Here is a 16,281-nt window from a genome sequence, read left to right on the forward strand (position 1 = left end):
ACACAACTTTAATAATTGTTATTGAATGTGCAAAATACTGATAAATTATGATCAATCAGCCTATTACACAACCATCAAACTGTTTAAATTTCTATACCAAAGTTCAGTCACCCCTCTACCTAAAGATGTCATGCTATTTCAGGACTATTATAATGTTATCTCTGGGTAAAATGGTTGACAATATCAAGGTTATACTTTCTGACTGTTTATAAACTCTTCCAAGGTCTCAATGTTCTCTAAGCAAGTAAACATCTTAAAGCAAGTACTTGTTAATGTCAGACAAAAAACTTGATTTCTACACTAATATGTTACATGAAAATACTTTAATAAGAGTATATCCATATTTGCATTTTGTTTGCTTGACATTTGTGACGTAAACATGAGTATTGACAAAAAGGGCAGAAAACCACACATGTAACAAAAAAGAAACTCTACATATATATTTTTTTCAGTATTTTCAGGAGTGAGATATATTGGAGAAATCTTTTCTTCATTTTTAACAAGATTTAATATTTATTGGCAAAATAATCAAGTTTAGAAATCTATAGCTGGATAGTGCTATTATTGTTACTTATGGGACAGACATGTACTTTACATGCTGAACTTCTGTATTCACACAATGTCAACAGTCCTTGACACAATTCCAAGAGAAACCAAACTTACTGATTAATCAAAATTAACTAATCATTAAGTTTGATAAACAAATAAGTTCAGGGACAAAACCCTAACCAGGTTAAGATAGAGAGAGTACTTAATAAATTGTCAAGTACCCCTTAAAATTACCCATGAACTTTTATCAAACATATGGAGGAGATAAAGTCATTTGTACATATATGTCATAGCAAAAAGTATACAAGTCTTATACACATTATAAATGAAAAGGTTATCCTATGTCTGAACTTTTTGCTAAGGGGTAATTCAGGATTGCCAACAATCTTCTAATTATATATACATATATATAGTAATAAAGCCTCAATTGAGCTTGAAAATTCAAGGGCAACTGCTTTAAGTATATACATGTAGGTTACAAGTGATGTCTTTCTGTGCATTTGTGTTCATCTTTGTTATATGTTTATTTTCTGATTACATAATTCTTTGGAAAATAATTCCAGGAACAGAAATGTACTTATAACTGACTGAATTTACTTCCTCCTCTGGGTCGTATATGAAATAAGGATAAGTGATAATAACTGTTGTTTAATGATAATTCCATACTGAAATAAATCAGTCAACAGCAGAGAATCCTACTACAATCTACTACAACATCAATCATTAACCATGCTGCCAAACAACTTCCTCATCTTTAATAACTAGGTATAGGGAATTTGATTCTTACAACATTGAACCACCTGAGATTATATTCATATGACTTGTCACAATATGCACCTGCTTTATCAATTTCAAAGAGTGTATCAGTCATAGTTCATATTAACATAGAAATTCTGATCCAAAGAGAACTTACTTTAAAGAATACAATCATAACAAGAGTTAAATATATAGATATACAACAGATGAGAAGCTGAAGATGCTTAGATTTATGACACCATCTTTAAAGGCAACATTGTGAGCAGACCCCAATCAGATTTTTAGGCCACTAGAAATTTTGTGCTTTATTATCTAATCAGCATGTTTTACTTATTAATATATAGCTATATAAATTAAAAGGTCACAATATGTACTTATTTATCATGTTCTGCTTTGTCAGCTAAACTATATGAATCCCTTTAATACCTAAGCATGTGGTTGGTAAGAAAGATGTGAATAAAGAATCATTACATAATTCCCATTTCATAGTAAAGTGAATTACTTGAACATGAAGAATACAAGATTTATGAAGTCCAGACTCCATTCCAGCTTCAGTATCTGTATGATAATGTTTGTGCCATTAGCATACATGTACATTAGTTCATAATCTTAAATCTAATTTGCATAAAACATTTACATCCAATCAATATATCTATCTTATCTCTGGTGTACCTACAGAACCATAGCTCTTAGGTTCTAATGATATTTTTTTGACAATTTGCGGACTCTAAGAAACATCAGTAGCTAACCACTTGTGCAGAATCTGTGCTTCTTCATCTTGGTTTTCTAAACATTTTAGAAATCTGTTTAAAAATGAAATCAAAATCATATTTTTTTTATACTTATACATTGAACCACCTGAGATTATGTGAGATTATATTATTATAATATTTTCGAAAACTAAGGGGCACATCTCTTGAAAGGTCAATACCTGCGTGTGTATCAAAACCTTCAATTCCAAATTTGACCAGTAAATTTTAGTGGCCTATGAAATTGTGTACAGATTAAAAAAGATATGATCAAGCCGTACATTATAATCATCCAGAAAGCAAAAAGTGTGATAGACAATGGGACATAAACTGTAAACTTATATAGTTCGGAGATCAATGATTTTTCTTATAATAATGTCATTGAAAAGAAGATGAACTTTCTATTTTGCAGGAAATTAAGAAAAATTACCTGCAAAAATGTACTCTATAAATTGAAAGTAATCACAATGATGTAATAAAATGTATGCACATACATGTACAAAATTTACATACATATGCATTTACACTCTACATTTTTTTGTATATGAAATGCTGACAAAAATGTGCATCATTCATCAAGTAAATCATTCAATCTATTAAAATTGAATATTTGTATGAAAACCAATAACTTCTAACCAGTTCAATTTTTATGTTTATTGGTCACAGATGACCTACTTCAGTTGAAAACTTTTATGGTCATATAAATTAGAAATTAATATTGATGTATAAAGCAAATGCTAAAAAAAAATATTATTTCGCAAACTTGACAATATCATTGATTCACAGATATACTCACTTATTTTTAGTCTCAAACTTAGTTTCCTCTTCTTGCTCATTTTAGCAAGTAAACGGATTCAACAAAATTTAACCTTAAAAAATCCAGCAACACCTTTCAAAGTGGATACAAATTTATCAATACACAGCTTGTCAATTAGTCTTTCTGACACACTTCTGTAATCAGATAACTAACTGCTCAGAATCAATTAATGATATAATAAATTGGTAAATAATTAAATTAAATCTTTAACCAAAAGTCCCAATGTTGTTGTTTTCATCTTGAGCACATGCTCCGGTTATCAACTGTTTTTAAATGTCCTTGACCTAAGCAATCTTTATTTCTCGGTTAGCAAATCATGTGACCAGCCAAGTTTGTTCTAAAAGCCAACCAAGCCCAAGATGTCTCACTTCTGCAGATTCTTCAGCTCATATTTTATTTATCTTGCTACATTTAAACTTTACCAACACCTATTTAATGACACACTGATTTCTAAATTTAGATCATAACAACAGTTGAGAAAGACTTGAACAGTAATTTAATGAGGCTCTGTGTGGGGTTCTTGGATTGATCAGTGCAAAAAAGACTGAGAAGCTTCATTTGATTGGCAAAAAAGAAAAGAACATAGAACTCAGTTAAAAATCATCTACTGTTAAAATAGACCACAGGAATATTCTAGCCCTGGTTCTTAAGTTCATTTTCCAAAGTAGGTTTTCTGTTTTCAATAAAAAAACGTGTGGTTTTGACAGAAACAAGAGCATGTAATTGGCCGTTTCAGAATCTAAAGCATCATGGGTAATTTCATTGTTCGTACCCCAAAGTGAAAATAACGTTACGTCATTGGTTGAATTTCCATTGTTTATAACGTTTTAAACCAATCAAAACGCTTTGGTGTACGCTTTTGAAAATATTACCCAGGATGCATTAGATTATGAAACGGCCAATTGCTCTCCCTCCTTTTACAAGTTTTCAATAGGGGAAGTTTGGAATGAAAAACATATTGTTTTTAAGCTGAAGAAAGAAAGTCACCTCTTTTCACAATGTAACTATGTACCTACCAGCAGTGCTGATGACTTTCCAATAGTAACAACTTCTATAATAATATCTTGTTTATGGGTTTGTTACTGTCCTTAATCAAAGTTGTAAATTCTTAAGGTCAAGGTAAGCCAAGAAAAAAAGATTGTTGACTAAAAACAAAAATTGACAGACTAATGTAGATATGACAAATTGAAATAACATCCCCATGTAATGCATCAAGTTAAATTGGGTCTGTGCTACTATTGGTAGACTATTAGCCATTAGAAGCCAGTGCTGTTATGCACAATAATTTGGTTTAAAAGGGTTTTATATTTATTTTGCTTTAGAGTTTTAATAGTGCTCATTGTAGCATTTTGTGAATTTCATTTGCCTGTGTTTGAGTTGCCACTTCTATCAATAAACAACTGAACCTATTATCAAATTAACCATTATGTCAAGTTTGAGAATTAACATGTACCAATAGTAAATGAGCTTGGTGATGTCTCAAGGTTAGGCATGATGCATTTAATATGATGCTTAAATAATGAATATGAAAAAAATATATCAAGAAAAAGTCAAAAGCTTCACTTCTGTATCAAACTGTTGACTCTTACATACACCAATTTTGTTAAAATTTAGTTTTATTCAATCTTTAGGTATGTGTGTAGTGTTTTGAAGACTGCCTTTTACCAAATTTGCCATGATGATCTTTGTTTGATGGTACAGTCTCATTCTTGTATTTGCCAAAATGATGGTACAGTCTCATTCTTTTATTTGCCAAAATAATGATACAGTCTCATCCTTTTATTTGCCAAAATGATGATACAGTCTCATTCTTTTATTTGCCAAAATGATGATACAGCCTCATTCTTTAATTTGCCAAAATGATGGTAGTCTCATCCTTTTATTTGCAAAAATAATGATACAGTCTCATTCTTTTATTTGCCAAAATGATGGTACAGTCTCATCCTTTTATTTGCCAAAATGATGATACAGTCTCATTCTTTTATTTGCCAAAATGATGATAAATTCTCATTCTTTTATTTGCCAAAATGATGGTACACTCTCATTCTTTTATTTGCCAAAATGATGGTTCATTCTCATTCTTTAATCTGCCAAAATGATGGTACAGTCTTATTCTTTTATTTGCCAAAATGATGGTACAGTCTCATTCTTAATTTGCTAAATGATGGTATAGTCTCATTCTTCAAAATGATGGTACAGTTTCATTCTTTTATTTGCCAAAATGATGGTACAGTCTCATCCTTTTATTTGCCAAAATGATGGTACAGTGTCATTCTTTTATCTGCCAAAATGATGGTATAATCTCATTCTTTTATTTGCCAAAATGATGCTACAGTCTCATTCTTTTATTTGCCAAAATGATGGTACATTCTCATTCTTTTATTTGCCAACATGATGATACAGTCTCATTCCTTCATTTGCCAAAATGATGGTAAATTCTCATTATTTTGTTTGCCTACATGATGATAGTCTCATTCTTTTATTTGCCAAAATGATGCTACAGTCTCATTCTTTTATTTGCCAAAATGATGGCAGTCTCATTTTTTTATTTGCCAACAAGATGTTAGTCTAATCCTTTTATTTGACAAAATGATGGTACAGTCTCATTCTTTTATTTGCCAAAATGATGGTACAGTCTCCTTCTTTTATTTGCCAAAATTATTGTAGTTTCATTCTTTTATTTGCCAAAATGATGGTACAGTCTCGTTCTTTTATTTATCAAAATGATGATACAGTCTCATTCCTTTATTAGCCAAAATGATGGTAAATTCTAATTCTTTTATTTCCAAAGTGATGGTAGTCTCCATAGGCGGATCCAGGGGGGGGGGGGCCCTGGGGGGGCCCAGGCCCCACCTTTCGTGGGAAAAATTTGGTTGATTATATAGGGAATCACTGAAGCATGACTGGAGCGGGCCCCACCTTAGGTCAGTCAGCGCCCCCCCCCCCCCCCCCTTAGGCAAAGTTCTGGTTCCGCCACTGGTCTCATTCTTTAATTTGCCAACTTGATGGTACAGTCTCATTCTTTTATTTGCCAACATGATGGTGCAGTTTCGTTCTTATATTTTTATTTTGGTAGTATAATAATGAAAATAAACTTACAACAATAGTTGAATGAAGACAGAAGTTGTAAAAGTACTTGTCATCTTACATGGGGTTGTAATAAATAAGGTAAAATATTTAATAAGTAATCATATCTACATAAAACTGACAATGAAGGTGACCCCATGACATATGTTGTCATTACGTTTATATCTGAACAGGGTAACCAAAACTAGAGGACATGCTCCTAGAAAGAGATAAGAAAAGATATATAAACTGGTGTGGCTACCCAATAAACAGATGGAATACATACCTAATATTTTAGGTATATATTACATGGTACATTTGTAAGAGTTACCAAACATTACTGGAAGAGAATTGCACTCAGAAAGATAATTGTTAGAGGGTGAGAGAAATGAAACATCACTTAAGAGAAATAGACTAAAATGGAACAAATAACTTAGTGACAGTAACTAAACATCACTGTATTGAGTATAAAACTAACAAGAATATGTTTCTTGATAAGAGTAACCTTACATCACTTTTGTAGGGATGAACTTAGATATGAAGCTCCATCGGAACTTAAAATGGACATACTATCTGTCTTTGGTTATATTAGAATTGCTATTTCAGATATCCAAATGAAAATGTAAACCATCCATTGACAGATTGATGATAGATGCCATTTCCAAAAGTGGGGGTTCCAACCATATGTCCCCATTCAAATGCATTTAACTTCCAATAAAAAGGGGGGTTCCAACCCCCCAGAATTGAAACCCCCCAGAAATCTCCTCCCCCTGTGCCAAAAACTAACTATGATCCTCTAGGCTAGGTGCAAGAAAATATCATGGGATGAGGATTATAAAGTAAGCTTCATTTTCCCCTTAAATTCACCTTAACCATTACAAGAGTCAAAGGCTTTCTAACCAGTTTCAATCAGATAGGATGTTATTTATTTAAAGCCTGAATTTGAATATTTTAAGTTCTTGTTTTCCATTTTATAATCGTGAATCTTCTTGAAGGAAAAGATATCTTAAATTCTGTCATTATCTTCTTAACCAATCTTTGAAAAAGGCATATTTAGTTAAAAAAAAAAAAAAAATTGAAACAGAAGCCAATCAAATGACCAGTCATTTAAGACCTGTGTAGTTGATTTGACAAAGTTGGTTGTCCTCATGAAACCTCCACAGCTACTGATGGTATAACATGACAGCAAAACATACAGACTATTAATGACATGTCATGTACTTCATAATCACATAATTTACAACCTAAAGGGAGATAACTCAATTTATATATGTAGATGAAATGTCTGACAGTATGATAGGTATCTGACACATCAGTCAGGGGACCTTAAGATCCTATAATCACCCGCTAAAATTATAAAGAATGTCTTCTTGGTTTACTGGATACTGAGTGGATAGGTCTTGTTAATCAATGGTAGTATATTTTGTCATTCCCACTCTTGTCAATCAAAAATTCTTATATACCAAAAACACGTGCACTGAACCATCTTCTTTTAAAACTAATAACATTGAACTATCTTTATATTAGACTAAACACACTGATCCATCTTCTTATTGGATCAAAAGTACTGACTCAACTACTTTTAAGACCAAACTAACTAAAATATACTCGAAGACTGATGAAGTTCCAGCCATTGAAAAATTACAAATACATGTAATAAATAAAACCAAGTTCTTTAACATAAAAAAACCCAGTTAAAATCATATAACTGGAGACAACCAATGGTGTAGTTCCAGACTTTTTAAAAGCACATTTGTGTGTGATTGAACAAACTTCTGATAAGACCAAAAACACTAAACATAAAGATAACCTAGTAAATCATTGTAGTTCCCGACTTCAGACATGCACATGTACCATTACATGTGATTGAAATGACCAGTTGGATTTGTGAAATCAAAACATGCAGAATAAACATAGAATTAGCCATATAATCCTGTCAAATATTATTTGTTATGATGTAGCATTCAATCAGCCATTAAAGGATGTAATCCTGGATCACTAATCAACATCTTCGTAAAGTTGACCAGAAATCAACTAAATATCACTGATGAGTCTTATGTAGACGAAACGCATCTGGCATACTAAATTATAATCCTGGTATGGTACCTTTTATAACTATTGTGGTGAGTAAACTGACAGCTTTCAAACAATTTAACCATCATTTACTATAGTTAAATCCTAGACAAATGCCAACCCTTGAAATCAGCTTTGTAAGATAGAGGATAACAAAATAAAAATAATAACTAACCTTGTTCAGTTGACATGACTGACCAACAGACAGGTGTTTCTGACCACTAGGTAATAATCATAAATTATAACATGCCAATCAACTAAATTCTCATTACTTCAATCAATAACCCACAATTCTAACTGAACAGTATTACTTTTACTATATAGTTTCCCACAGCTACATCACAACATGATATAATATTAAATGGAACTATCATAAATAATTCAAATCAATAATAAGAAATACTTGCATTAAACATGCTTTGTTAATGAAGCACCTGAAAGTCACATCCAAATTTTTTTTCTAGATAAAATTACTACACAGTAGATATTACTTAATCCTCAATGATTATCTGAACTTGCAGACAAAAATGTTTTTATTTTCAATAAATTTATTAAATAAACTGTCCCTTAAGTCTCTTTAGCATTCGCATTGTAAAACAAAATGGAATATAAACACCTGAATATGTACACATATGCAGCCAACAGATAATCCTTTAAGTACAGTTCTTCCTAAGGACCATGCAAATTAACAAAATCATGAAACAAGGTGATCTGTAATTTTATTCTAAGTATACATTTTTTTTGAAGAAAAAGTATTATTATATATCCGATACATGACATATATACAAAAATGAAAACAAATTTAACACATTTGATTTAACTCTGAAGTTCTAACATAAGTTCCAAGTTTGAAAGATTTGCATCCTCTTTTAGAACAAGTTTTTCAAAATCTCCTTTTAACTTTTTTTTATATTATGTTGAAACAGGTCTACTTCTAACAGAGCTTTGTAAGACTTTGCCACGATTTATCATAAAATTGCAATTTTTGCCCTTACTATAAGCTCCTCTATACAATGTGAAGCTTTTTTGTTTGTTCTTCTGTGATGAGTACATTGAGTATTGCTGCTGATATTTAGGGATATCAAAATATTCTTTACTCCCTTCTATCAGTTCTGACAAATTTATTTTAATGACTAACAAAATGGTAAAATCTAAAAAATCTTGTCTTGCTGTAGACACAATGTGGAACACTAGGACTTATATCTACACCACAATGTCCGACACTAGGACTTATATCTACACCACAATGTCCGACACTAGGACTATATCTACACCTTCTTCTTTGCTACTTATTAGAGAAATGCATGGTTCAGGTGCTAATGAAATGACAAAGTCAGTAAATCACACAAACAATATCCCCTTAGTAAGTGATACCACTTATAATGACTTACATAACAGTCAAAGGGAAGTAACTCAATTACAAATTATAAAAGGTAATTTAAATACACATACAGAAATGTATTGCAGTCAGAACATACATACAGAGCTAAAATCTCTTATAATGTTCAAATATATAATGAACACCACAAATTATTAGACATGCACAAGACATTTTGTTCCTGAAACATAGATTTTCTTGGATGCATAACAAACATCTTTAAAATATTTTGCCTAATGCACGATACATCCTAAATAATCCTAATTTGGATATATCTTTGAATGAAGTATAGGCAAAAAGTAAAACTCTATAACCTGGGAAAGCTATATTCTACCTAACAACTGGATTACAGTTAATAATGAAGTAACAGTTTGGAGCATCAACACCAAGAAGAAAGTAAAAATATAAATATAAAAATCCACCTAAATGTAAAAGTTCCATATCACCAAGGAGGGAAAGCATGTACAGCATCAATTACCAGTAAACCTCATTTGTAGTTGATCTATGGTTTGTTTCTCTCAAGGTTTTAGTGTATTTTCAGCATTTGTCAGATACCAATGATTCGTACCATACAACACAGGAATGGAAGATCAGTTCTCCTGATACCAAACTGAATGTCCTTTATCATCTTCTACTCTGTCATTTTATTTAATTGGGTAATAACTATGTAACTGAAGGGACAATATTTCTATAAGAAAATCCCTAATAGGAAATGCTAACTGACTTATTTTAAGGTATTGCAATATACATCATTTTTGACCAAAGCATTGGTAAATTATGTTACAAATAAAAAAAACATCAAAACCTAAATGTTTTATATAATATTAACTATGGAGGTCTGCAGAAACAGCCACAAAATGTTGAGGTCACTAAAAGCATATGCATCAATAAATTGTCATGAGTACTGGAAACCTAAGGGGGAAGAGATGAGGTTTAATTGTATGCACTACCTAGCCAGCTTCTTGTCCTTGTTAGGATTGTGCAGCATTAGAATATATATATTACCTCATAACATAGTTCTTTCATAAGGGTGGGGAAAACATGCAAATGTCAAACTGTATTTAGGAACAATCAAATGTTTGAGAAAATATTTAAAAAGCTGACTATTTTACAAATTTTCCTGGTTTTAAACCCCTTCATACAGTCTGACAAAATAAAATAAAATTTATAAATGAATGTGTATATACCTCCTATTGTAAGTCTGAGAACATTACCTGTATAAAACATTACAAGAATGAAGATTACATCAATTATAGACAAGGTATAATGAAAATACTCTTCAATTCTAAATGGCTATAAAATATAAAGGCTAAATATACAATTTAATGTGAGTATGGTCAAAGATTTTATCAGTATTTTTCTCAACAATTTTATACATGTAGAACTAAAACAAATTAAAACCCAATACCTCTTACTATTTGAATGTAATAGATTCAAGATGGACGTTAGAAACATTCTTCAGTGAACCCTACAATAATTTGAAATACTTTCAAACGATCAGTGAAAAGAATATTTGTGGTATAGAAACTTTAAATGTTATCCAGTTGTAATGAGCTTTATACAGCATCCTATCGATCTATGACAACTGTTATTATATTTATATAGCTATGAATGAGGGGTTATAGAAGGGGCAAACAATTTATACAACTTTGTACAAGATGTTTATAAAGTAAGAGAAAAAGGGCCACATAAGCTATGCAATTTCAGAAAATAGTACATAGAGATAGTAACACTGCACCTATTAAAAATGATGCACTTTTGATTTTAAATATACTTAAAACATTGAGCAAATCTAATTAAAAATAAAAGCATTGCATCTTGGAAAATAATTATTTCATTTTTTTAGCCCTTACTTTCTATTTTAGTCAAGGAGTCCAAATTGTATTTCAACTGAATACACAAATACAATTCAAGGAATCATGGAGGACCTGTTAATTACAAGTGCAGACTATATGTAGCCTATTATTACTCACAGAAACCACAACAAAATGATTACCCACATGGTGCAATGCAGTGTCGGATCCAAAAGGGAGGGGGGTCCAGGGGTTAAAACCCCCTCTTTTTATTTAGACTATCAATACATTTGAATGAGGATATATAGTTGGAACCTCCTCTTTATCCTCCGTTGGGAACCCCCCTTTTAAAAATGTCTGGATCTGCCCCGGGTGCCACGAGACCAACAGGACACAACACCCACCATGTACCCCACACAGAAATAAGGATTTGCCATACGTTTCCAAGTGATTTTTCTCTTTACAAATTGAAAATGAGAATAGATATGAGCATGTTCAAAATTTGCAAAGTGATTGAAATCCCCCACTGACCTTAATGTAACTTTCCAGTCTATAAATAACTTGTACCAAACATCTCAAAGGTTATAAAACATTCATATATGTACCATTCCTGAGGGGGGATAGGACCTTTATCGGGACTCCGGGATCGGGTGTTTTTAAGCTCGGGATTTCGGGATTGACCCTTTCGGGATCCGGGAATTCTGTTTTTCGAATTTCGGGACCTCAGGATTAGGATTTCGTGTTTTTAAGCCAGTGATTTCGGTATATCGTGTTTTTAAGCCCGGGATTTCGGGATCAGGACCCCTCCTAACCCCCCTCATTCCTTTTATGTTCAGTTGGTTTCACAATATTTACAACAAATCATTCTTAGACTTCCTTTTATTCATAATTAACTAGTTTCTATACTCCCACAGGAAATATTCTTCCGAAAACATCCCTGTTGGGACACTCCTTGTAAGAAAAGCTTTAAAAACTGTTTATATGTTATTATTGATTGCTTCTTACAAATATTCTATTTATAGAAAGAATTTCAATAGATAGAAGAGAAAAAACAAATTTTCCATATATCAAGCCTTATAAAAAGTCCCAAAGTAATGTAAATTAAAGCCAACAAGATTCCCAATTTTTAATGATGATGACTGATTATATACATTCAGGGGTCTGATACAGGTGCAATTATTCAACATTTAAGAACTACTTTAATTTGCATGCTAAAACAAGAAGGTAAACTTCTAACTTGCATTATGTTGTTTACAAGTTTTACTTCCTCAAAATGATGAAAAACCCCAATGTCATAATTAAGTCAGGTGGTAAATGATGATAATATTTAATTGTGTCAGACATAATCTTTTTCATTCTAACCTGTAGTGCTACTAGATTCTCCATCTAAACTCTTCCCAGAACTTCTTCTACGCCTCATTCTCACAGACTTAAGAGCACCCAGGATTAATCCTAATATATTGTATATTCCAAAGAAATTATATTGCTGCACTATTAACCCTACAAGGTCAGCTTCAGTTTTACCCACAATTCACTTTGTTTACTGATGTCATTTCAATGTTATTTATAGAAATGGGGTTTTCCTTTACACTATATACAAATGATAATATTGCTCTTTATGAAAGAGCCTACTATAATATAACAATCATGATTTTAGAAGAATTGATGTACATCAATATCTATTAAAATGTAATCTTGCACAATAATAAATATTAGATAATATTCTTTTCATTGATATATTGGTTTTCACACAGTTATTAGAATTTTAAGCAATAGGATAATTTTATGTCCCTCTCTGCAAAAAGTGTATGCCATCTTATTTTTAAAATTACCATTAAAATCCAGTGTAATACTCTAAGGCAAACCACTGCAAAACAAGGCTTTTTTTTTTACATGTCACAAATCTCTTGTGAAAGGAAAGTTTTTGTCTGACAACTTCTTTAATTCTTGCAACACTCCCTTGAAAGCAGCATCTGCTTACACTTGTAACATCTGCTTACACTTGTAAGCATGCATACCATCATGCATGTTCTTCTGATGGAAAAATAATGTGACGTCCACAAAATAATACATTTTTCTTGCAAACATTTTACCAAAAAAATATATCCTTTTCATCTCCATTACAAATTCAAGATTATATGGATTCATATGCTCCCATGGCTTTAACTAAGATACATCACTATAAGGAATATTGACATGTTAATATAGATATCTTGTATACTTACGAGGGCTGCCTGGTGGTGTAGCACTATCTGTACTGTTCTAAAAAAGGAATTCAACAATTTTAATTTTCATCAAAACTTAAAATAGTTTGGTCCAATACAAAAGGAAGAAACTGAATCATATGTATTGTTTACTATAACTTCTAAAAATAGTTATCATTGACATGACACAGTAAAAATTAAAAATTTCTTTATTATTCAAAATTGTGAAGTCCTTAAAATTATCTGTATCACAGCTTTTAGGTTATATGAGGTTAATGAATAAAGTCTGGCCTGTGCATTTGTAGATTACATAGAAAGTTAGGGATATTGATAAGATTTTTGGCTCACACAATCAATAAAAGACAAATATAACTTATTGAAAATCTTAGAATCATTTCATAATCAATAATTCTAAGGAACTGGTATAAATACAAGTTGCAATTCAGTTGAAAGTTTTTTTTTTTTTAAAGTTCACAAACCCAATGCCCCTAAATATTATAATCAATATAGGTACATATCCCCTTAAAAAATAAACTGTTAACACAGAGATAATATTTCACCTCTCATAAAATTCTAAAAGACAATCTGATTTGCAGAAACATTATTTATAAATTTAAATGGACATTGATCTAATAGGCAGGGCTTGAAAATGGTTGACAAACTGGAATACACCTTATCGCTATTAGCCTTATCGGCCGGCCGACCCGGCCGCTTGAACTTTTGACGCATACAACAATCACTTTTCCATTGTGGCGTCAGATATTTTGTTTTATGACGTCAAAATTTTACGGGAACCTGTGTGATATCCAGTAATGGCGGACAAATAGCGATAAGGTGTATGTATAGACAGTATGGTAACTTTATATTAAAATAGAAAATATATGTCCCTGCAGCCCCCTCCTTTTTTTAAAATCCTAGACCTGCCTCTGTCTTTTTTTTTATAGGTACAATAATGTATATGCAAATGAATATTGTAGGTGCTCTTTTGTTAATGAAGTGTTCTCACATATATACAATCAAAGCAAAGTTTGTATGTTAGGTAAAATTTTGGGTAAATGCATTTTGTTACAGTGAATGTGTGCATCACAGAAGGCTAATCTTTAAATCACAAGGATTATCAGGGACAACATTTACCTGTATAAGTGAGGCAAACTGAAAACATTATCGAAGTTAAAATCGTAATAATACAGATTTGTGTAATAAAGTATTATTTGGTTATTTCTAATATATTTTATTTGTTTGAATACCACTAGTATGAACTCGGATGTAATCAATAAATACAGTGCTTATTTAAGAGTCCATGTTTAGATGCATTTATAAAATACCTTTATGCTGACACAAGTAGTAAGCTTTATGGCAGACTTTAAAAGGTTATAATATTCAAGTGTGCCTGGTAATAAGATGTTTCATTTTCAAAATCTTCATGAAAAAACAAATTAAATAAGCACAGTTTTCACAATTTTCTCAATAGAATTGTTTCATATTTTTCATGTTGGGGCCTTTTGGGTTTTCTCATTGTTTAAGGCCCTACGGTCATTACGGTTGCCTATAAATACTTCATTTGAACTTTGGTGAATTATGAGTTCTCTCATTGGCAATCATACCACATCTCCTTCATTTAATATTATTTTTATTTTTTTATCTTCAACTCTTGCATGGTCATCAGTGGCGGATCCAGAAAGGGGGGGGGGCTGACTGACCTAAAGGGGGGAGCCACTCCAGTCATGCTTCAATGATTCCCTATATAATCAACCAAATTTTTCCCATGAAAGGGGGGGCCCCAGGGCCCCCCTGGATCTGCCTATGGTCATGTAATTCATTTGTCAAAAGATATTAAAGGTTTTAATTTGTGGTCCAATTAAATCTACCAGTAAACAAATATTCATTTATCTTTTTTTTTTCAAGACAAAGTTGTTTGTTTCTGTGTTGCACACGAATACAAATTGTTGCACATTTATATTACTGCACAGGGAGAAAAAGATGACACACCAAACAGCATCAACTGGACAGGTTTACCAAGATGACACATCAAACAGCAAGGACTGGACTGGGTGAACAAGTTGACAAAACACAGACTGGACAAGTTGAATAAGATGGCACACATAACAGCATTAACTGGACAGGTTGACCAAGATGACACATCAAATAAAGATAACTGGACATAGTGAACTACATGACACATCAAACAGAGAGAACTGGATAGAGTGAACTAAATAACACACCCAAACAACATTTACTGGACATGGTGACCAAGATGACACATCAGACAAGGACTGGACAGAGTGAACAAGAAGACAACCAAACAGCACATACTGGACAGGGTGAACAGATTGACACACTCAACAGCATTAACTGGACAGGTTGACCAAGATGACACACCAAACAGCATCAACTGGACAGGTTGACCAAGATGACACATCAAACAGCATCAACTGGACAGGTTGACCAAGATGACACATCAAACAGAAAGGACTGAACAGAGTGAACAAGATGACACATCAAACAGCACAGACTTGACAGGGTGAACAAGATGACACATCAAACAGCATCAACTGGAATGGATAAATAAGATGACACATCAACTGAGCAGGATGATTAAGATGGCATATCAATCAGCACTATCTGGACAGATTGACAAACATGACACATCAAACAGCAATGACTGGATGAACAAGTTGACAAAACACAGACTGGACAAGGATAGAGTGAACTAAATGACACACCAAACAGCATTTACTGGACAAGGATAGAGTGAACTAAATGACACATCAAACAGCATTTACTGGACATGGTGAACAAGATTAAACATCAGACAACAAGGACTGGACAGAGTGAACAAGATGACAACCAAACAGTACATACTGGACAGGGTGAACAGATTGACACACTCAACAGC

The 16,281-nt window shown here is 32.3% G+C and overlaps 1 protein-coding gene across 24 annotated transcripts in view; it reads right to left on the reverse strand.

The window, feature by feature from the left end:
- Positions 1 to 16,281, reverse strand: part of LOC139510331 (5'-AMP-activated protein kinase subunit gamma-1-like) — a 183,020-nt gene that overhangs the window by 25,538 nt on the left and 141,201 nt on the right. For 13 of the 24 annotated variants that reach the window (XM_071296860.1, XM_071296862.1, XM_071296859.1 and 10 more), the window contains one exon: positions 13,407 to 13,443. In XM_071296860.1, the coding sequence (XP_071152961.1) occupies positions 13,407 to 13,443 (37 nt within the window). Of the gene's footprint in view, positions 1 to 13,406; positions 13,444 to 14,519; positions 14,538 to 16,281 lie in introns of all 24 variants that reach the window. The other 11 variants (XM_071296866.1, XM_071296861.1, XM_071296856.1 and 8 more) reach the window with 1 other exon arrangement.

The sequence above is a fragment of the Mytilus edulis genome, chromosome 2, assembly GCF_963676685.1.
Source record: "Mytilus edulis chromosome 2, xbMytEdul2.2, whole genome shotgun sequence".
Lineage (NCBI taxonomy): Eukaryota > Metazoa > Mollusca > Bivalvia > Mytilida > Mytilidae > Mytilus > Mytilus edulis.